The sequence below is a fragment of the Anser cygnoides genome, chromosome 2 (assembly GCF_040182565.1).
Source record: "Anser cygnoides isolate HZ-2024a breed goose chromosome 2, Taihu_goose_T2T_genome, whole genome shotgun sequence".
NCBI lineage: Eukaryota > Metazoa > Chordata > Aves > Anseriformes > Anatidae > Anser > Anser cygnoides.
Window position 1 is genome coordinate 20,903,168 of NC_089874.1, and position 23,777 is coordinate 20,926,944.

Consider the following 23,777-nt stretch of genomic DNA (forward strand, 5'->3'; position numbering starts at 1 on the left):
GGTGAAGGTGGCCAAATAATGGCAAGAAATTAAATGGGCTTAATCTACTATTGGGTTGTCATAGATCCGAGACCAGACAAAGTGCCATTATCTCATACATTTTTACTGCATTTTCTTAAAGATAAATTGCAAAAATTTTACCGCTGAATAAGTATTTCAGCTTTTATTCTTTGGTTTGTAGAGGAAAAAAAAAATATAGTCTGGATAATTCAGAAATTATACAAGAATATGTTAAATCAGAATTGAAGAAAATATTAAATTAGTGTCAGGCAAAACACTGGAGCACTTGCTCCTTATAAAAAAGGAGGTTTACAGCCAGAGAAAATTTGGCCATTACATTAGTGTCCTTATTACCATGTTTTTTCTGACATCTGCTGCCCTGTTATAACCAATGATTAGATGCTAATAATGATACAGAATAGGATACTGTACTTCTAATTGGTGTTTCAAGAAACTAAAGAAAATGGATCAGAATTGAAAAATAGTTTTTAATTTTAAAAAAACAAGGAATGGGAACTATAGGTTCTCAGCTCAGGTATGAAACATGACATGTTTCTGATATGCAGTAAAAGTATGTTATTTATAATAGATGAGGTACTAAAAAAAATCAATTCTAAATTATGACTATTTCAAATACTAGTGCAACGCATGTCTTTCCTGGGAACCCTGACTGCAGATGTGGCTTAGCCTCCTAGACTTTCTCTCCACATGATGCAAAAATACGTTCAATTGGTGCTGATGGCACAGCATAAAGCTCCCCTAGCCATCCTTCCCTTTTGTGCTAAAGTCTTTGGGCATGGGTTTTTATTTGTGCATGGAGAAGCACAGGAAAACAAACACCAGCTTGCTGGAATCCTGGAGCCCAAACAACACAGCTGTGAGCTCACTCACCCTGTGATCTGAACCAGGGTGGAAACATCCTCTCTATAGAAATAATCCAAATATATTAAAAATTGTCACCACCCTCAAAGAGCTACCTATAGACGGACAAAAGGCAGAAAGAAGGTCGTACTCTTCTCTGCTGGAGACCAGACACAGAAATTTATTTTCATTTCATTATGTTTATTTCTGAGGCTTTAACAAAAAGATATCAAAGTGGCAAACTGCTGCAGAATCCCAGGGACTGACACTCTGTTACTAGGCTGCATGCCACAAAGCTGTTTAGGCTAGTTTGATGCTTCTTACACACAGATATTCCTAAATCTGTCTTCCAGTTTTTGAACTAGCCTGTACAGCCCTACTACCCCTTGGATGCTCCAAAGAAAGACACTGAAACACTGGACAATGGAAGTCTCTTTTAGTGCTTTGTCCCCCCCACCTCCCCCCCCCCGCCCCCCAAACAACAGATTTTCAAGACTGAAACAAACGTCAGGAAGACAACAGCAATGGAAAACACTATCAGTACCTCCAACAGTACAGCTACTTGTTTAGGGTGACCAGCAAGCTTCTCAAAACTTACCACAACAGCAAGCTTTTGGAGTTACATTTGCTCGCTCTCACTGAGACAGCTCTCCTGGCCACCAGTTCTGTGCCTTCTTCAACATTCTAGTTGGTACTGAACCTCATGTGGTGCCTTTCCGGTTTCTTTTGCCCAAATGACATTTCAGAAAGAGGGCATAAAGAAGGGTGCTTGTAGCCTCTCACTATGTTTCCCAAAGCCGGAGCCCCACTCACCTGTCCTGTCAAAGTTTGCTTTCTTTTATCCTGTCAGTGTGGGTGCTGGGATGGATGGACACACACACAGTGATAATGACCTTCCCCTCTTTCCTCTTCCTTCCCCCCCCCCCCCCCCCCCCCCCTCCCTTTTTATAGTGTCTCTTGATTTTTCTCAATTATATTTAATTTCTGGCTTAGCTTTAAATTTTGTTAGTTAAAAGCTTAACACATGACAAAATTTTACTAATCAATATTGTACCAGCTTTGTAATGACACAGGGATTAGCAACATAACTGAAATTACTTCACCTTCAGGAACCAGTGCAATCTAAACACAGTACTTGAACAAAACTTAATTACAGTATTAGGGAGCAGGTTGTCTGATGTGCATGGCATGCCTGTATCCCTTCAGGGGATCCAGAAAGGGCTCAGGCACAGGATGTTTCATTTTCAATCCTCTGCTACACAGGGGCCACTCTGGTTTTAAAAATCAATGGCTAAACATCCTCTCAGTGTTTAAAACCATGCTGCAAGGTTCATACAGGCTACAAAGGAGTACAGCAGGGCTACATAAGTACCAATCATGGTATTATTACAGAAAAACCTAGAGGGAAATCTGTTGTTAAAGAGCTGTGCCACAAAGGCTGTGCAGTATTCAGCAGGTTGGACACACAGAAGGAGAGGGAGAGCCAGGCACTACCTGGCAGCATGAGCTGTCAAGGTTCATTACAGAGAGCAGTCAGCATGCAGGCACAAAGTAGGAAACAGCACCATGCGTGAGGCAGCCCACAACATGCAGGCAGGTTGGAACACCTTACAGCATTCACACAAGCAAGCCATGATGTGAAGAAACCAGCCTCATTGGGACACCCGGAGCAGAAGCAGCCAAGCTGTGAAGTAACCCACGCAGACATGCAAGACATTGCTGCTGGTACCATCGTGAGCCAATGCTCCTGTGACAAAGCCCACAGGCATGTTCTCCAGGCAGTGGAAAGTGCTTGTTTTTGCAACTGAGCATGCATGATTTAAGTGTCTTTTCAGATCACGAAGAAAGGGAATTGCAAGGAAGAATGTGCCACAATGTTGACTGCAGCTTATGAACTTGTCTACTTCTCTTATATCTCCAATCGCAGAAGGGCTGCACCCTTCCCTTGCACTGCACCTGCAGGTGTTACCTGTGGTAGATGTATTGAGCAGGGTTGGAAGGATCATTCATCGCCTCCTGAGCTGAAAAAAAAATACTTTTCTCTACATTATTACACAACAGGACCTGAGAGGACTAGTTTAAGTACACAGCAATTACACTGGAGATAGGACTGCAGAACCCTACAGTCACATGTATCTGCTAAAAAGTTTCTTACATTTTCAGTATGCACTCTAAAAAAAGCTCTTTGAAAAAGGAAGCACATGCAGAACATCAGTGTTTTACTGGTTACTGATCTTTTATTTACAGCATGAATTTATTCACACCAACGGCATGAATTTATTCACACCAACGGCAAAACTACTTGTTCTTTACTTCAATATTCCTTTTCTTTTCCTTTGCTTTTCTTTTACACTTTGCATATATGAAGAGAAAGCTATTACATCTTTGTCCAGGCTTTATTTTGTAAGACTAGTGCACCTATTGCAATCTAAATGAAAACTTGAAAACTGCAGTATTCGACACTGAGTTGTACCACTGTACTTCTCTCTGTCTGCTGGAAAACTAATTCTCATGTCTTTCAGCACATTTGCTTTTTCCACATCTGCTGCACATTTTTAAGGTCCAGTCTTTCTGCAGTAAGGAGGCAGATTATAGTTTTCTTGAGCATACAAACAGAAATCTTGGTTATAAGTCACAAAATGTGTGAATTTCAACATTGTATTATTCTATGCCTTCTCATGCTCCAGCATCTCCTAGTTATTTTAACATGATTCTTTAGTCCTTCTCTGATACAAATTAAAAGATCATCAGTGCAACGGCAGAATTTACCAGAATACTCCCACATTTTATGACCATTTTGTCATGGAAATACTAAAAAAAAAAAAGTCTCAAAGACAGTTTACAAGAATTTTGTTTGGTTGGAGGTAGGCTACTCTGATTTTATCTTTCATAGAGTTTTTCTAAGCCCATTATAATTCTTCCATTAGTCACCATTTTCCTTAGCTGAACTAACAATTCCTATGTGATACCATACCAAAACTTTTTGGGTACAAAAGTAAAATAAGGCCTACCACAATCCCTTTTTCTAAAAAGTAAAATAATCATCTGTCCATTCTCATAAATACCATCATATTAGACAGATAAATCTTGGCTAATTTGTCTGTATTCTCTCCCTTCTCTTACAACTCTGACTAATTCAGCTGTGTTCTCTCCTATTTCACCTTAAATCTTAAAAATCATTGTCAGTACATAACTGAAATTTTGAAATTATTGTTTCAAAATGTGTTCTAAAGCCTGCAGTAAAATTGCCTGTATCACTTTTTTTCTCATTCTGAAACACTAGAATAATATTTGCTATTCTCTAATCCCACCGCAGACCTCCAGTCTTGGCAGACTGATTTAGTATGTGCTGTGGAAATAAGTGCATTCATGTACATTTTCCTTCCCCTTGTTGGTGGGTTTGACATTTTCCTTGGCCATTTGCATCTTCATCTTGTGTCTGTACCCACAGTCAGCACAATTGCTCAGGCAGAGGAAAAGTCAAATTTAATTTGATTAAGTGATTATATATTTAATAAAACTATCTGCAAAACAAACAAAGCCTACTAAGACACAGATTGAGCCTCAACCTATATTCAGTTGAGAATGTTTTTTAATTGTAATGTTATTATGGGAGAAGAGGGTTCAGAATTTCTTTGAGAAAACTGGTTGGATAAACTCATGAAACATCTTTCCGAGTACTTAATTTTAAAAATGCTCTTCTTTCAACAAAGCCCTCTGTATAATTTGCCTTAACACCTGTGGGCCTGCTGAGTTTGTTCTTTATTCATGTTTCACTAGACATACAATTAGACATGGTTCCAAAATGCTTCACTTCGGGTGTCTTAATGTGGAATTTTGAAGAAGCTGGTAATAATTTGCTAAGATAAAGTAACAAAGCTGCTTAACTACTTACAACTACTCATCTCAAGATTTATTCCTGTCAGCAGATGGACGACTACAGTATAAGACAGATAGTAAGAGCTGAAGAGGTCATAAAACGCTCAAGAGCAGGAAATTACATAGGTATATCTGCCAATGCAGTCTATTTGTGAAAAGTCATTAGGCGTTCCCAGTCTCTTCAGTTCCTGCTTCCCCAAATAACAGAACTGTGTATTAAGAGCAAAAAGCTGAAATTAAAACAAAATGATTTGTGTTTATTTTTGCTATTTGCTTTTATATACTGAACATATATTTTATGCCAAACACAGAAAGTATCCACCAGCTATAGAGAAACCAATTAGGTGTATAAATAAATAGGGGATTTTCTCCCTTGAAACTTGATCCTGAAGCCTATGTACAGCTTTGAATTAGAAAAATTAGAAAATAGCTGTTACAGTACTGATACCCTGATTCAGCCTTTTTTTTTTTTTTCCCCCCAAACGCAAGTTTTAGCCCCTAAACCTGACAACCTTGAAGGCCCTGGTTTATTATGCCATAACCATAATATCTCAGAAAAAGAAGTTAATACCCTTCCAAGAACTGTGTCAGATGTCAGTTGACCAGACTACCGTATTGCAGTTCTGTGCTGTGATTGCATGGTTTCCAGTCTGGCCTGAAGAGCTCTCACGAGCTTCACACGCCGTCCTCCTCCCTGCTGGACTGCAGTCAGTGACTGTGAGCAGCTGGACCCTGGCTGCTCCATCAGGGACAGCTAGAAACCTTAACAGGCAAATTGTTACTGGAGCCACTGGGATTTTTGCCAGAGAGAGGAAAGTAAATTTAGACTAACATCTGTAAGTATAGCACTGCACAATGACCATCAACATAGAAAGTTGCCTATATAAGGACTTAACAAAAAAAAAAAAAGTGATCATAAGAACCCTGATATCCCAATGTAGTCATTTTATTTAAATATACTATGAGCTACTATTAGAAACATTAATGAGGGGTAAACAGGCTTGTGCTCTCCTGAATACACCATTTTGTATCAATAAACCAAAGTAAAACTTTAATAAATGGAAAGCACTCTTAGAACAGTAGAAAGAATGGTACCACTGGGAAATAAATACATCAAGTCTTCAAAAATAACATCCTTGTTATAAAGATCATGAAAACAACTGCATAAATAGGTTAAAAAAATAAAATTTATTGTGTAATAAATTTGGAGCTTTGTCTTTGAATTTATATATAGGTACACACACACACGCATGTCTGTACATACATATACCTCTTCTATCTGTACATTTATGTAAAAAGGATCTATATAATGACCACAAAATGACCTGAAATTTGTCACGAGTCAAAATGGGTTCATAAATATCACTGTATAAATCTGCAATGTCTCCCAACTCCTATTAAATATTTCAAATTCATTTTGCATCCTTCCAGGTGTGGCATTTTACATTTCCTTAAATAGTATTTAGCCACAGGAAACAGACAACCAGCATCACAAGACCTGTGCACCCAGTGTTTCCCTGAGCAGCCATTTGCCCTCGGTCAGTTACAGCCACAGAGCTGAGCTCTTCAGTAATCAATGGGAAATGTTCTTCAGCAAACACATATTCAAATTTCCTAGATGGGACTAGAGATCAAAATTCATCATGACCCAAGACAGACTATTATCTTTTCCATATATTGTGATTTCTAGCACTAAATGGCCAGAATCCAACTTGCTCCCAAGTGAAATTCTTACTAAGGTCGCTGTACAACCTTCACATTATCAGCTATTATTAAAAGTGGATAAACTTGCCCAAACTTAATGCAAAATATAACCATTTATATTCACACTCAGAAGTGCTTAAGGAGACTGTGGGTATTTCACTCTCACTGATGTTAGTGTTAAATGCCAAAGGTGAAGTACTTAGGAAACTGTACAGTAATAGTCACAGAATGCTGTGGTGTAACCGTAAGTTATTTCATCTTATTAATTAAATTATCATGTTTTTGGTTTTGCTGTGAGGGCTCCAAATCTATTATGATCATTGTAAAGTCAGACATTCCGAGCTAAATGACATACACATTTCATGGAAGTTGTTAAGGAAAGGATTAGAAAACTTAATATAGTTTTCCTACAAGTCTAGTCTAAATATTCAAACAATTGTATATCTTTCAGAACTAAGACAATATTTTACTTGATGACTTGATTAAATTTCCAAACCAGATAATTGCTCTTTAGAGAAAAGAAAAACATCCAGCTGATTCATTTAATTTATAGCAGACCTTAAAATAAATTGTACAGGTCATTAATTTTATATTGCAAAAGGCCTATAAATTAGATGAAATGCTTAGTTGCATATATTGCACAAGAAAATTAACAGTTCACATTTGGCTGTGGTTTCTTTGTCATCATTTCTTTAGGAACAACTGTTCAGCAAGTTGGCATATCAAGGTAAACTGGGCTGATGAAAGACATTTATTTCTAGCCTACCTACTATACACTCTTTAGAGCAATGACTGAATAAATAAATAAATTAAATATAATAAATTTGGTCTCCATCTCATATAGAATAAAAGTGTCCTTCACCAGAGCTTAACCTTTGGAGTACCTTTGCTGCTGGTAGGCTCCAAAGCCATGCTCAGTCATGATATCAAGTCAGTATTTTTGTACTTGTGAGCATACAGTGCAATTTAACGAATGACCAGGTACGTTTTGTGTGTAGGCCAGAAGAATCGTTAGAGTCACATACCTTTTCTTGTGTACTTTCACATTAGGGTAGAGAAACTTATGTTGTTAGTGAAATGCATCTAAAGAGAGCATTTGGAGAAAAAGTATCAGTCATGTAACTACCCTTGGGCTGTGGGTTTCTCCAGAATAGTTCTCTTATAAGGAGATCTCTAGGGCTTTCATTATCTGTTTCACATAGACACGAGAGATGCTGAAAGTCAGCCCAGACCCTTCTAGGTCTCCAATTCTCTGACAAGTTTTTACTCCGCAATCGTGCAGATCTCCGACTGCTCCTTTAGTTTTACCTAACTTCAAATTCTACTGCTTGCTTCTCACAGCGCTGAACAAAAATTGAAACTAAGATGAGAAAGCTGAGAGAAGAATTTTAGGAAGGTTTTCAAAAATCTAACACGGCAAAGAAATAAAATTGGTAACTAAATAACTTTACACTTTTTTTTTTTTTTTAATATATATTAGCATTCCCATGGAAGCAAAACAAATTCCCTAATTACTCTAAGAGGCTGCAGCTCTACTCAGCAGTAAGCTTGAATGACATTTTGCAGTAACAGAGAAAGTAAAAAAACAGTCTTGGATTGCCAAATATTTAAATAGAAGTTAAAGAGCTGTTGGCAGGATGGTGGAGTTCTGACAGAAATTGTAAAGATGCTATTGAGTTGCGTTTTGGAGAGTAGTTCTTGTATATTCAGTTCAAGTCTATGTTTTCATCACTACAAAATATCACAATGCCTACTCTGAAGGTTAAACATAAAAATACAAATTAGAAAAAACTGTGGGATTTTTTTTCTTTGCTCCTACACCAAATTTCCTGTATGTAATCTTGACAAGTCATTCATTATTCTAGTACTCCACTGGTAAAATGAAAATAAATAATAGCAGTTATTAAACATGGAAGTTTTGTAGCTAAATTCACCAGTCTTTGCAAAGTACTTTAAAATACGATGATGATGAAACCTATAGAAAAGTTTACAAATAGTTATTTCAAAATTCAAAGCAGCCCACTCTAAATTCACAAATGCTAAGTAAAATATATAACAGCATAAATATCAAAAGGGATGGGAGGGAGAAAAAATATTACATGATTTTAAATCATGAAATGTAAATGGGATTTTTTAGTGTGTTTGTAGAATGATGGCTATTATTCTTAAAATGCCATTTGGCTGGATAAATAGATAAATTTGGCTGGATAAACAGCTATAGTTCAATGAACTACTAATACTTTGGCAGGTGGGTATCACAATTCCTAAGAGCAGAAATGTCTCTGACTCCTCGTTATTGATAGAAAGAGCAAGTTGTGGGAGATGGGCAACTCTGAATCAGAAAAACGCTTTAGGATTCCTGAGAAAGATGAAGACTGAAGCAATTTGCCTCAGCAAATGAAGATAAATGATCTACCATGTCACTTAACAAGTTAAGGAAATACAGCCCATGATTGCAGAAGGATGTGCAATGAGAGCAGGATACATTTACATTCAGCATCCTGTTTATAATGAAGCCATTATTTGGGGCTACATTCTTAGTGCTTTCTGCTGTGATTTGCAGTGCCACAATGATGATCAGAGAATACTCTGACAAATTACAAGTTAAAATAATATTGCCATGGTATAACTGTAAATATACAGAAAATTACCATAGGGCCAAGTGAACTCTGCCTGTATTTATCATTATCATCATTAATCATTTTTCCCCTCTTCCCCCCCTCAGAAAAGCATGTTTATAGGACTGCATTAATAACTTTAAAGAAGTGCCAAAGACAAGAAGGGTCCTACTCTGCTTTCCTGGCCTGTCCTTCCCCCATCCTGAGGTGACTCACTAAAACAGGTGTTTAAGAATTAAAAAGGAAGCCTTGATCTGAATAGCTGGAAGCATAGCCCAGCACAGACCCTGACAAGAAGTCTTTTCATTCCTCAGATTTTTTTTTTTATTATTTAGTTTAAACAAGGCAGCCATTGATAAGAGCAGTCACCTGGCAGAGAGATACAGGTAGGCAACCTTCCTTTTTTCAGTTTACATGTCCTATATAATTAAGAAGTTTCTGACATTCCTTAAACTCTGTAAGGGACAGTTCCTTCTTTCTGTACCTCTCAGGAATATTGCATCAAATAAAAGTCTTTTTTTTTTTTTCCCTCTCCTGTCCTCCCAAAAAAGAAATGGAATTAGAATAGAAAAAGCAATACTTTCAACTAAAAGGAAATCTTCCTTACAGAGCTTCTGAATATATCCTTTCCCATCTCTGATTTCCGTTTCCCTACAGATTTAAATTAAAGGAGCAAAATATTTGTCCTCAAAGTAACCTATTTTTCTTTTTAGTCAACATGGATGTTTTGATCCCTTTGCTCTAGACTTTCAGGCTGAGTAGCCCAACAAAATTACTACGGCTGCTGAAATGCATAGAGTGAACTGAACCAGGCCTTTTGCTCCTGCCAAGCAAATGTAATAGCTCTCACATTTAACCCTTGGACTCTGCTCTTTTTCCCATTTCAAGAGCCTCAGGCTCCCTGAAAGCCAAAGCATTTCCTTTGCCTTTCCAATTAAGCAAGTCACACTATTGTAAATTTTAAGTAGGTAATACAAATATAAACATCAACCATAAAAATTGGCAACCAGAGCCTTCCAGCCTCCAAACACCTTTGAAGAGTATAATGAACAACTTCAGGAAATGCAGTGTGTTGTCAGTACCAAGGTAAAAATCACTCTCACTCATTCTCTTCCTAAGAGTGTACAAGCCATGCTAACTGCCCATGGGAAAATGGTATCTAGCTGCACTGTGACCAGAGATGCCACACTGCAATATTTCACATACATGAAAGGTTGTTGAGCACAGTATGGAATTAGAGGGAAGGCTCTGTGGGCTAAAACCTCTTTTCAAATTTGCCCAGACTGCTCTCATAGGATTAAACAATGTATCTGCTGAAGTATGTGAGGGCAGAGTTTAACCTCTTTTTTCCTAAATTAAATTATACATATGAAAGTCCCTATAAGCATTTCACTAACACCCACCAAATTTTTCTAGCACAACTCAATTCAGCAAAGACTTTACATATGCACTTCTCTTCAAGCATGTACTTCAATCACATTTTTAATTGCTGTGCCAAATTGAGATTTGCAAGGGTAGCAACTATTTTTTCTTTATAGTAAACTGATATCTCTATGTCTTCTTCAGTATGAAAAACCTCTAAATAGATTTCAATTCTTCTTAAAAATCAATAAAATAAAAATAATAATAAAAAAACACCACACAACAAAACAAAAAAACCTTGCCCTAAACACCCAAAGAATAGATTCTTGAAAACAGAGGACCAATAATTGTACTGGTGTCAGTCTCAAAAGAATATCAGGTAATTAGAGAGATGAAGTTAAAACTGCAGTGGATTTATGACAGTAGTAAAACTTGATTGTGCCGTTGAAGGACATAACCGACCACTCGACAATCTCCCCAGCTCCAGAGCTTTTAAATTTCAGTAGGAATGCTGTCTTGGTATTCACCTCCACTAATCTGTGACATAAAACAGCAGAATAGGTATAAAATAATGAAATTCAAATATAAGCATGGGAGGGTCAAGGCTAAAACTAAAAGAACTGTTTTTATTATACAGCCTACGCTAACAACAGCAAACTTGTGCAGATAAAGCTGGATATAACCTCCTGTCCTGAAGACCTCAGTTTCAGATCATCATTTTTGTCTGCTAGGGAAAAAAATGTGATTCATTAACATCTCTGGGTTATCCCTCGAAGCTAATGTCAATTCTGTTTGTGTTAAAGAGTAGAACAATAGACCATAAATTTGCGCTCAAAAAGCAGTACGTAATAAGTGTTTACACTTATCTTTGATGTGAGCTGTGTGCATTTATTGCTTCTCAAGCTCAGGCCACATTTCAGTCCCTTGCTGGCAGATAAAATCTAAATCATAAAATCTAAGAGAATATTTACTTCATGCGTCTCCTAAATGTGTCTTTTATACCATAAAATAAATATGTAAATCATAATATCCAGCTCTTACACAGGAATGCAACATGTGTGCATCAGAGGATGAGTTACTCTCTGTAGTCTTCTGCTACCCACCACAACAGTATGGGGACATGGCAGTCCATCTTTTCTGCAGGCTGAAAGAGCCTTCTCTCTAGAAATTTTTTCTGGATCTGCAACAATGCTGCAAATATTATTGTCACTGTTGCATATAGACCAGGACTTCTGGGCCAGCTAAACCCAGGGTCCAAGATCAGACAGAAATCTTAAACATCCACATCTTTTTCAGTCTGCCCATCTTCAGGGCAACACTTGCATACATTACTACTGTTAAGCAAACCTTTAAGTGTAGTTCTAAATAAGAAAAGTTTTGCAGAACTGGAGCCTAGGGATGGCAATACCACATATTCCAAAGCATAAAGTCTGCTGTTTTTATTTTTGATGGCTTGCTTGTTTGTTTTCCACTGATGGCTTTATTATTCTGGAAAATAAAATCTCAGTTCCTTTTCAAACTAAAGGAGGGAGCTCATGCACTTTGCAAGCTAAGAATAACTGAGGTTTAAAATTTAAAAATTGATTTTAAAAATATCACTGTTTCTGCAGAACACACAAAAATCCCACCATTGCTAATAAAACTTCAGACACCAAAGAGTGTTGATTATCCTAGAAGATCCATTAGTTCTGCTTTCAACCAGATATTCACAGGAAACTTCAGTGTGATTTATAGCACTAGAGGCACAGCTTTGTATGTGGGAACTCTATAACATGCGTTATACAGCATTTGTCAATGATCTTTCTGCATAAAAGTTCATAAAGATGTATTCCCAATAAAGTTTTCTATCATATTTTTGCAGTAAAATAATTATATTCTATGTCTTACAATGCTCACTTTCTGAAGGAGAGAGAAACTTTTTGAACAGTCACAGTATTAGTCAAGAGTGCTACAAGCTGACTGGTTTGGAAATCTTTATTCTGAATAGTAATTACTGAGTCTTGTTTGTTATTCTTAAAGCTTAATAACAGAAAAAATATTTTTACCATTTTAAGCACCATCATTCTCTTTTATCCAAGAATTAAATACCAAAACCAAAAAGATTTAGACATAATCCTTCCAAACTGTCAACATGCCAACCAGCAGAAATCTCGCCCAATGTTTGTCTATCCTTCAGACACACATGTTTAGGAAATAATCTTATTACGTTAGACTATAAAATGTGGCAGCTTGTGATCTGCTGTGTAAACAGCTGAGAGATACATCCATCCCTCTCCTTTTGCAAACCTCAGTGAGAAGAGGAACATCTGAAATGGCAAAATCTGCAGCAGTCCCAAACTAAGTCTTGCTGTCCATGCACTAATTGGAGCCCTTAATCAACTCAAATCTGTATTTTTTATTTTTTGTTTTCTTCCAGATAGACTCAGATAATTTGAATAAAGATCTGATCAGGATTTAAAAGCTTATATATATATATATTTCAAGAATGAAATTAGGAGAGAAATTACAGCCTTGAATTTTGTGCAGCAAGGGGAAGCTGGAAAGATTATTGGGCCATGGCAGAAAAAAAGCAACTCGTGCACTCTGCGACAGGAATCACACGTTTTTCTCTTTGACAAGGCTGTCACCTTATCAAAATCACCTTCCTATTTGTAAAATTAGGCTTACCTTAGCTCTACAAGGTCTTCCAAGAATAAGGATACTAAATGGATATAAAGTACATGGCTATGATGATTATGGGAATAATTAAGGAAGCTGGAAGACAAGTGTGACCGGCAAACAGCAGTGGAGAACTAGATTACGCAGACTGCATGCTGACAATCAATGGGAATAAGAAGTCTGGGGCTGAGCCTCAGAGAGTACCTAAAGAAAGTGAGGAATCCAAGCTGGATTCAAGTTTGTAGTAACATGCAAAACTGGAGTATTTAAACTACCCCGATAAGCTGAAATAACACAAATTCATATCCAGAAAAAAAATAAAAGACAGTAAGTACAAACTTTGCCCCTCGTGTGGCAGAGCTGCCGATCTTCAGGCATCTCAGCTGAGGCAGCATATAAACCTTCTCCTTTTAAACATTACACCCTTTATGAGTTATCAGGATACATGACTAGCTCAAGAGGCTGACAAAAAGTAACGGTAGTTCCTTTTCCCCATTTAAACTGACAAGTGTAGTATAGGAAGTCATTTTACATGTCATTTATGCTGTTTTAGAAAATGACTCTGAACTGAAACAAAAACAATATTAACTTGGTAATTAATGTCCAAGTGAGCATGTAGGGGAGAATACGGGCTGAAAAAGTTAAAATATTAGGTAGAAAAAACAAAACAAAACAAACAAAAAAAACCCACAGCCAACAAACCAACCCACAACCAAAAAAAAAAAAAAAACAAACCACAAAAGCCAAGCAAAAACAGGTAAAGAAAGACAAGCTTTCAAACGAGGCATACTAAAATTGAAAATTCTTTGTTATTGTAGAAATGTAGACTGTTGTCAACTTGGGCTGTTGTCTACTGTGGCACAGTATACTTATGGCTGCTGCTGTTTCACTGTGTGCCTAAGAATTGTTGTGGGGCACTAGGAAGAGAATTACTGATGGCCCACAGTGCATGGGGGCATGTGAGATAGAGGGTCTGGTCCAGACATCCAGAACACAACCGCCTTTCATCCCAGGGAAAGACCTGATGACCTAGGTGGTTCCTTCAAGCTATGCATTCCTAGGCAATAAATTGTTAGAATGACTTACTATTATTGTTATTTTATTTGTTCATTAGAAAGATGTAAATGCCTCCAAAAGCTTGTGGTATCTACAGTGAAACAAAAAGTATTAGGAAGATTAGATACATTAATATTAGCAAAACTGGAAGTTATTATGTTTTTGCTTAGCTTTATGCTTAACCGAGGAAAGATCCCTTCCATTTTCCTTGTTTGAATGCAAACATGAGAAGCTCACACATTGAAATTATTTATTATGCAAATTACGCAAGCTTTAGCTAAGAAGTATTGCATAACATAGACTTTCTTCATAAAAAGTACAACTGTTTTTAAAGCAAACCAATCACAGATGGGAAAAAAAAAAGTAACTGGAAACCAGAATTGATGGTAATCTATAATGGTGATTCATCCTATCTATTTTCTTTGTTTCAGACTACAACCTAGATCACTATATATATGTTTAAATAGGGACGATTAAAAAAATGTGTTGAATTGTGTTGATATTGAGGTCAGGTTTCTGTAACACACCAAATGCTAAACTTCAAGTCCATAAACACCTTCGTTAAAAGTAAACCATAAATCTATTATCTTTACAGCAACTGCAATCTGGAAACTGTGCTCTCTTTTAATTTAGTTGCCTCATGAATATCACATTAACCAAAAAAAGTAACCTGAATGAGAAATATGTTATCAAGTGAAAAGTCCACTAACTGCATGATCGACCACTGCTTTGTTTTTGTTTTTGGCCATTTTCCCCTTTCCTGACATCAAAAAATAGTAAAGTTTCTACAAGATTAAATGGTATGTTCTTAAAGGGCCTAGAGTACGTGGCCAAATTTTTAACAATGGGAAGTTTAACTTAGGGATGACTAAAACTTAATTTCCCACCCTAAGTCAAAATTCTCATCTTGTTCTGATTAAAAATAAAAGGTCAATGATTGCTGTAGGATATGAAGGGAAATATATATGTATATATACACACACACAGAGAGAAAAACTCCAAACAAAAGTGCTTTTCAATTATGCTTCAATTATGCATCCTAATATAATCATTTTCATCAAAATCAAAATGAAAAATTTGAAGTGTGGCATTTTGTCATCATCAAAACAAGAAATTCAAAATTACTTGTTTTGACACTTCCCAGCTGAAGTATTTGACAGGAGCATGTCAACTTTGAAATAATTTTCCAACTTCAACTTGCTTCCTTGAATATTTTTTGAATAAGTTAATATAATGCCTATTAGTATTAAAGAGAAGCCAGGTATTTACTTTTCCAGGCCTTTATACTGTTCTGAAAAGATTTATAATGTTCAGAGTTTTAAAATTACTACATTCATTCTCTTCATCATTTTATCCTCATTTTTGATGACATTTAGATCTCTTCAATCTGTTATCTATGAAGATGTGTTAAATATGTCTTTGTGTTTGTATCTGTTTGTTCTCTGTCTAAGCGTAACACTTACGTATTGAGGTAGAAACAGGGAATTGGCTAAATCATCTGCTTAGGGAATCTATGTTGCATATGGTAAATGAATAGGAAACATGACAGTAGCAATGTCCTCGGTGCTGCAGAATATTAGCACTACGGTCCTTGGTGCAATCACCAAGGTGAAACAGACAGCAAATAATTCTTTATACAGTGCAATAAAATGTCATTTAGACAGAACTCCCAGTAGGCTTAAATTTGGAGGTATCTGTCTGCCTCATCATGTCCTAGGAGTGTCTATACTGTTCAAGGAGGCAGGTTTAGCACAGGTGAGCCTGTTTCAAAATCTTTCCACAACAGAAATTGAAGGATGCTTCCCCTACCTTCCAAAATGTTAGTATATATTCTTTCTTTCTCTCTTTCCTTCCTAATGAGAGCTGATCTGATACATCTGCCCTACAGCATGGTCACATGAACTACTGAAACACTGCAAGGGTGGGGGGAATAATCTCTGAAGAAGGCAGAAAGGGCAACTGAAGGGTAAAGGAGGGAGAGAAGAGCCTAGAAACTCTGAAACAAGTTCTGCCATTAAAAGATTCCTAACAGAGGGCCTTGGGCTTATATCTCAGGGTGAGTGAGGCTAAATTGCAAATACATAGTCTGGCTTGCAAATTCAAAAGGAGAGTCACATACACCCACACACAAAATCAGAAACATGCAGCTGGGGAATGTCAGAGTAACTATATTAATAAAGATTCATGCTAGCCTCCAAAGCAGCTTGAGTCCCAGCTATCAATTTTCTACAATATAACATTTTCCAATGTATTTCTTGTTAAATTGCTGACTCGTTACAAGAAGAACCTGCACAACGCCGAACTCCCCCTCTTTAACACTTCACCCTTCAGAAAAGACTAAAGTTACGATGGATGATACTTGCCTTTTATGATCAGCCTAGTAGCCCTTTGGCACAGTTCAGTTACATCTCTAAAGAAAAGGAGCAGAGCTCCTAGCATCCATCATGAAACAACATACACTTGAAACATTACCAAAGATCGGTTAAATGGAAAGATTTGTGTTTTTCATTTGTGGTACTCTTCCTATTCAAGGCAAGGATTTCTTACTAAATAAAGAGACATGGGACAAGTAACGTCTGGTTAAAGTCCAAAAATGTCACTGTGAAAATATCTAAAAAATAAAATAATAAAAAATCTGTTTATAACAGAACATATGTAGTGTTAATATTAAAAGTTAAGTGCTAAAAACAAGTAAGAATATAACCTCATTAAAAACTTTATTTTACAATGTGAAAACTTTATGAAACAGCATTTTAAATGTCTTTCCTTGTCTACAGCCACAGAAAGTATATGTTAAAATCACATTAAACCCACATCTATCATTGACAAATGAGGGACAGAGGCCTCAAGCTAAGAGAGCACTTGTATTCATTCTTGTATTTCATCTAGCTGCTGAGTTCAAGGTGAACTCCGGTATACTTAAAGCTACCCACACAGAATGATTCAAGATAGCTAGGTGAGACCTTGGAAGGTCAAATCATCCAGCCATTTGCTCCAAGGCAGGAACAGCTGCCTTTCTGTACAGAATGACATTTCAAACATATGCTCATCTAACCTGTTTCAGTGATGAAGACTACTAAGAGATAATTTACTCCCATAGCCTTAACATTTAGAAGTCCACTGTGTTGCAATTTAAGTCATTTCTTGTTGAGAACAAGTTATTCCCTTGACTGCAGAAGCTTTTTATGTGCTTGATGGCTGTTACCATGTTACCTCTTCCGTTCATTCTCTCTAACTGTTCTTTCATTTTTTCTTCATACGACACTCCACTTAGTCCTCATATTTCTTAAAGTGCAATGCCTAGAACTGAAGAGAATATTCCTGTTGGGATTTTATGACTGATGAGTAGAGCAGATGCATCACTCTGTCTTGTATCTATTTTCATATTTATCCTTACATTTCTCTTGTTACTTCCCAACATGATGTTTGCTACTTTTAAAACTCTGTGTTCAAGTCAAGCGTCAAGTCTGACCCTGAATCTGGTGTAAGAACTTGCTCCATTTGCTTCTTTCAGAATAAATAACAAACAAAAAAAGTTGGGCCAAATCCATCTTGAAAAAACATGCCTACACACTGACTTTTGGTTCAGGGAGATGAAAATATTACACAAGCTCTTTCAAACCCAGAATTTATAAGGACACTTAGTACAACTAATTGACCAATGTTGACAGCAAAGAAAGCTAATTGAAGCTCTGTTTATCTGTTGGGTGAGGAAAAAAAGAGAGGAGGAAGCGTTCCATGATGAGACACAGCACCCAGCATTCCCAAATATTTCCTCATGACGATGTTTTAGGCTCATTTGTCATAAGCCACAAACAAAAACAAAATGCACATGTACTTACTATGGCTTCTCAACATAGTTTTCCATGGAAAGTAATCTCCCGGGTTCTTCCAGTTCTTGCTGTGATTATGTAATTCACTATTTTAGTAAATACGCTATCTGCCAATTGTACCACATTAACACTCCCAGCTCGGCCCTCAAATGTAATAATTGGATTTAATTTCACACTGCTGGTAAGTGTACAACATTTCCTCATACTAGATGAGAGATGGTCCTGTCAAATTACCTTTTGTTCACTTCACTCTGTACAGGGCCCCAGCACAGGCTTATCTTAACTACTGCCTTCCTAAATTGCTTCGGTATTCATTTTCATTAGGAAGCACAAACCACATGAGGAATTCAAAATACACTCATACTAGTTACACCTGTAGTCAAAGACCCTGTAGCCTTGATAGGTTTTGAAACTAGGGCTGCTATAATTTTCTTTTGCCAGTGCTTTCAATGTTACAAAGAGCAAAGCTGCTCAGTACTTCAGAGTCCAATAAAACCACAGTGACTTTTGTCAAGAACAGACTCAAAAATAAGCTTTTTATTTACTTATTTAAATAAGAAGTTTTTCATTTGCTTTATGGAGAAAGCCAGTAGGATTCAGAATGTTTTTTTTGTTATATCTTTTTTTAATCATAATTCAAAGCAAAGCAGCTTTTGGGGCATCACTGTACAATATCTTATAGTACTGCAGGAAACATGAGCTCCAGGCCCAAACCTCCACCTCCTGAGGTCTGTGGAGATGCAGGGAACAGCAGCCCTGCTCCACTGGAAGTGTGCCAAAACAAAACAGGAAAAAATAAAATAAATTTAATGAATGGTGCTAACTCACCATAGGTCTGTGACTATTTTTCTCAGTGGGTCTCTCTCATTATCTGGCATCATGAATTCCCTCATCTGTTTCTTTCATGGCTTCAGGATTCTCTTGTTCTACATGAAGCACCTCTAGTAAACTGTGTTTTTTCAGAAGAGTCTGGTATTCAGCAAGGCAGTAGATGTTGTCCCTGCATTTTGCTTTAAGTGGCCGTTATGTGTTGCTAATAAATTTTTGCACTTAATGAAAAAACTTTTCCAAATATAAAGATCTTTTCCTCATTTCCTACATGTTTACAATGTAGGAAGCTGATTTTCTTGTTATTTATAATCATCTCATAGTTAAGCGTCAGAAAAAAGCTAGCATCAGTCAAGTGTTAGCTGGGTTTTAAGTGCCTGGGTGAGGATGAAAACTCTTACAAGGAATATTTACAACTGAACAGAAACGTTGTTTTCCCAAAGGGATTTTTAAACCTTCAGTGAACTATGACTATTGATCTTATTCTAAGTCTGTGGAAATGAGTTTCTATGAAAATGACTTTAATACTTAAGTCAACCTTATTTTACCTGCTGTTTACTAGCAATACTTCAAAACACCCTTTCAGAAGAACCGACAATGGCAAAGAGTGAAAAAAGAAAAAAAAAAAAAAGGAAGAACCATGTTGAAAGTTAAGAGATGACTTCTTGGGGGGAATTCTTAGAAAAAATACATGAGATACGCAAAGAGAATGTGCTCATAAATGTCAATGGGATTCTTCAATCTGATTGTTTCCCCTTTACCCTGATATGTACGGAAACAACAAAAAAAATATGTAATTTCGAATGCAAAGAGAAAAAGATACCTAACACATGTTGACTGAAGTCATAATTTGCTTGATACTTTTAAGATAAAAGGTGAAAGCCATAACGTGTAACTTTTTTTTTTTTTTTTAAGAGAGTAAACCTCAGGCAATACAAAAGTGTGGCTATTTCTGTAGATAAATGCTAAATGAATATTGTCTAATGGTGGTTTATCCCATAAAAACAATTCTACCCCTCATTGAATGGTGATGCTTGGAGACAGCAGTAGTCCAATGAATATAAATTATACCAGAATTCTGGAATATGCTTTGACAGAAGAGAAATTACAATAACAGCCCCCTAATTCTGACTGATGGTGTTTGCTAAAGAATATAACGTCTTCAAGGCTTCTTGTGGCAACATTTCAACAAGCAGCGAGCCCTCCCTTAACTGGGAGCCTTAATTGTTGTGCAAGCTTTCAAAAGAGCATCTGCTTCAGCTCACTGAATTCATGTCACATGCAGCTTGGGCACTGTAAAACACACACGAAACACAAATCTAACGTTTAATAATCTTCACTCTTGATTTATAGAGCTTTCGTCAGCGCAAGGGCAGCTCCGACCGGGCGCAGGGGAGAGTGCAGCAGCCGCTGTGCCCTCTAGCGGGGAGAGCCCCGCTCCCGCCGGCGCACACCTTGGTCACAGCGACCCGCAGTTAAAAAAACACCCAGAGGCAGCCAGACAAGTGCTGGCGTGCCTAGGAAACGATTCGGCTTGAATTGATCTGACCTGCTTTTACCCTGAAAGGTGATTCTGAGAACTTGGGGGAAAAAAAATAAACCTTTTTTTTTTTTTTTTTCCCCTCCCCCCCACTCCTGCCAGGGCATACTAAACATTTGCATTTCTTAATGCTATTAATGTCATTCACTTTCAATATGGTGTTTTGTTATCACTTAAAGTAAAAGAGTACTTCAATAATATGTGAAAAATAGCTTCTCTTTAAGGATCTGCAGTAACTTCAAAGATTCTTTTTTTAAACTTTAGTTCTTCGAAGGTTTTACCCGAACATCCAAAGGGATGCAGTAGATGCTAAATAGAGTGAAACTTTGAAATGGCTCTTTTTATTTCTGTCCACAGAAGCTAAAGCTGAGTCCCCCTGGTTTTATTTAGTAATTGTTCTCTTTTTGCTAATCAGACACAGTCTATATACTGAAATATATACTGTTGAAAATAATTTTATACATATATATAAAAGTAATGATGAAAATGTGTTAAATACAACTTTGATTGTTAGTTACATTTAATTATTGCTGTCATAATACATACTTTTTATTGAAGGGGGAAGGGATAAGTCTTTGTGGTTATAAACATCCATCTGTCAAATCTGGCGTCAGATTATCCAGTTGAAGGAAACAACCTTTTCATGTATTTTCTTCAGAATGTATTAAATATCAAGGTAATATTTGCCTTATTATTAACTCCTTCATAGTTTATATCATGTTCAGTAACACACAAGACACTAACAGATGATTTATGGATAAGTAAGCTGTTGGTGTATCTTCTGTTTAGCACCTCCTGGTGCAGACATTGCTGACTATTGCAACTGAATAGCCTAAGTCACCGATGCGCTATGATTATTTGCCTACTGACAAGTTATATTTCTTTTAGTCAGCACTGACACTTGCTTTTAAAGGTACTATGTCTGGTATACTAATAAACTTTGTCACCTTAGTCCACTGCCACACACCACGGTCATTTTCTTTCTGTTCTCTGGCAGCCACACTTTTATTTCTCCTGATAACTAACATTAACAAACACCAACAACTGCTACCTAAAGCCCTGAGAGCAGCAGCGCATGAAAAGCCTCCTCCTGCCTTTTCCCTTTGGCCCCGAGTGACATGTGAGCCCCCAGCAACCTGCTGAGCTACCTTGTCATTTAGCAATTCCCAAACTCAGCGGTAGGCCCCTGGCTGGGAAAATCCCCTCTCTGTCTGGCATATTATCTCACCCGGCATTGCAGAAAACTCCCAAGTCTCCCTAGTTCGGGTCAGTTACTCTGTGACCACAAAACACCTCACATTTGTATGAAACCTTTTACGAAAGGAGGAAGGGGCAGCTCTAGTACACCAGGGAGGCCGGTGGACATGTTTCATCTGATAATAAACTGGGTAGTATTTCAAACATAAAAGCATCACTTTTACAAATATATACATATAAGCTACAAGCTGCTGCAGCAAGGTCCCCTGACACACAAAACCCATGCTTTTCCTCACTTGCTGCTTAAATATCTACTCGCAAACGCACCAGGCTTTCCTTGAGCAGCTTTCCCCTCCGCAGCACAAGAATGCAAGGCACAGAAGGCTTTAGTGATCAAAAGGGAGCCCCACGCTGTGGGAAACAGTGGCGGGCCAGAAAGCCCCGCAGGTGCCGTGTGTCGCGCATTAACAGGTGTCTCGGAGAAGCACTAACGAGGGGACCCCAAGCGAGCTGAGCCGACAGAGCAACCCTTAACTAACAGGTCCCACGGCCCCGAGGGGCTCTTTCCATTCTTCTGCTCCTTCTCTCAACGCCTGCTGTTCAGGGAAGGCTGCAAGCTACCGGCTTGAGCAAGGGGAGCGGAGTGCCCGGGCAGGAGCTGCAGGGAAACTTTGCCTCTGCTTCCACAGGTCGCTGCCAGGAGAGCAGCTGGGGGGTCACCGGGGGTCCCGGCCCGGTGCTCCGGGCTCCCCGAGGCCTCTTTCCCTTCCCGGCCGAGCCCTTCGCCTCGGGGGGGGGGGGGGGGGGGGGGGGGGGGGGGGTCTCTGAGGCAGGGAAGGAAGCCATGGGGACCCCACGAAGAGCCCGGGCAGGGGAACGGCACCGGTGACGGCGGAGCAGATTGATGACGGGAGGAAAAGTCCCGACTTGTCGTTAAAATAAATAAATAAAGCGAGAGAGGGGGAAGCTCTTCCCGGAGAAGCCGGCGATGGAGGAGGGGTGCAATACCGGGACCTCGGCCACCCGGGGCCTCCCTCGGGAGCGGGGGGGGGCGGCCCCCAAACGCCGTTTGCTCTCCGTGGTGATGCTGCGGGGGGCGGAGGGGCCACCCCCAGCCCTGACCCCGACCCCAGCCCCGTGTCCCCATCCCGGCCCCGGTCCCGGTGTGGCTTACCGTGGCTCTGGCTCGGCGTCTCCTCGGCGGCGAGCTGGCAGCGCTCGCTCAGGCACTGGAAAAGTAATAAAAATCCAGCGGCTAGTTTGCTTCTCCGCAGCCTCGCCATAGCACGGAGCCTGCCGAGGCAACTCTCCTGGGCGGGGGTGGGAAAGTCCGGGAGGCGGCGGGGAGCAGCCCTAGCAGGCGCCGAGTCGCCCTCTCCTCCCTGCAGCTCTCATGTAGCGGGGGGCAGCCGCCGGGGCTGGGGGGGGGTGGAGGGGATGCTGGGGAGGGCTCTGTCCCCCCAACTCGCACGGCCGCGCCGCTCTCAGTCCAGCGACATCACCACCGGGGAAAACAAGAGCAGCCTCGCCCGCCAAGTGCCAAACTCTCCCTTCCTCGCAGCCTGCCGAGAGATTTTTAGGAGAGCCGCTGAGATCCTCCCTTCCTGGCTTGCCCCCACCCAGCTCCCTTCCCCCGCAGGATGAGGCAGGGTGCCTTAGGGACGGTGCCTCCCCTCGGCGCACGGCTAGGCGACAAAACCCCTCCGAAGGGAAGCGAGCGGGGAAATCTTCCAGCCGGGGCCGGCCCCGAGCCCCCGAGGGGGGGGCGCGCAGGACCGGGAGGGCGGGCGGATGCGCCGCGGGCGGGGATGTGCGGGCGGGGACGCGCGAGTTCTCCCTCTCGTTCGGGCCGGTTCCCGACACCGGAGGCGTTAGAGCAGGGCCCAGGGCAGCCCCCTGCGAGGACGGGAGGGGGCTCCCGTGGGGCCGGATTCCTCCCCGCCCTCCTCCGCAGGGGCGCAGGCGCTGGGGCCGCTCTCGGCTCCGCTCGGCCGCGGGGGTGAGGAGGTCCCGGGAGGCGCTGCCCCGGAGCTTCGGGGTCCCGCGGCGACCGGGGGCGGGCTGGGGCCGCTGCTCGTTGCCCCCCCTGCACGGCAGGAGCCCCGCGGCTGTGCGGGACGAAGAGAGCCCGGCCCGCGGGCTGCTGGCTGCTCACAAGTTGCTCTGCAAAGATGCGTCTGCTTCGCGGAGTGACAAAGCAAAGCAACCCACCAGTGCTACTTAATGCTGCCCCCCCCGGTA

At 39.7% G+C, this 23,777-nt stretch overlaps 1 protein-coding gene across 1 annotated transcript in view; it reads right to left on the bottom strand.

Moving 5' to 3' along the window:
* The window catches only part of PLXDC2 (plexin domain containing 2), a 268,092-nt gene extending 244,581 nt beyond the window's left edge, over window positions 1-23,511 (bottom strand). Inside the window, exon 1 of the mRNA XM_048061760.2 lies at window positions 22,711-23,511. Coding sequence (XP_047917717.1) covers window positions 22,711-22,819 — 109 coding nt within the window. The 5' untranslated portion in view covers window positions 22,820-23,511. The remainder of the gene's footprint in view (window positions 1-22,710) is intronic.
* Window positions 23,512-23,777: the final 266 nt, after the last annotated feature.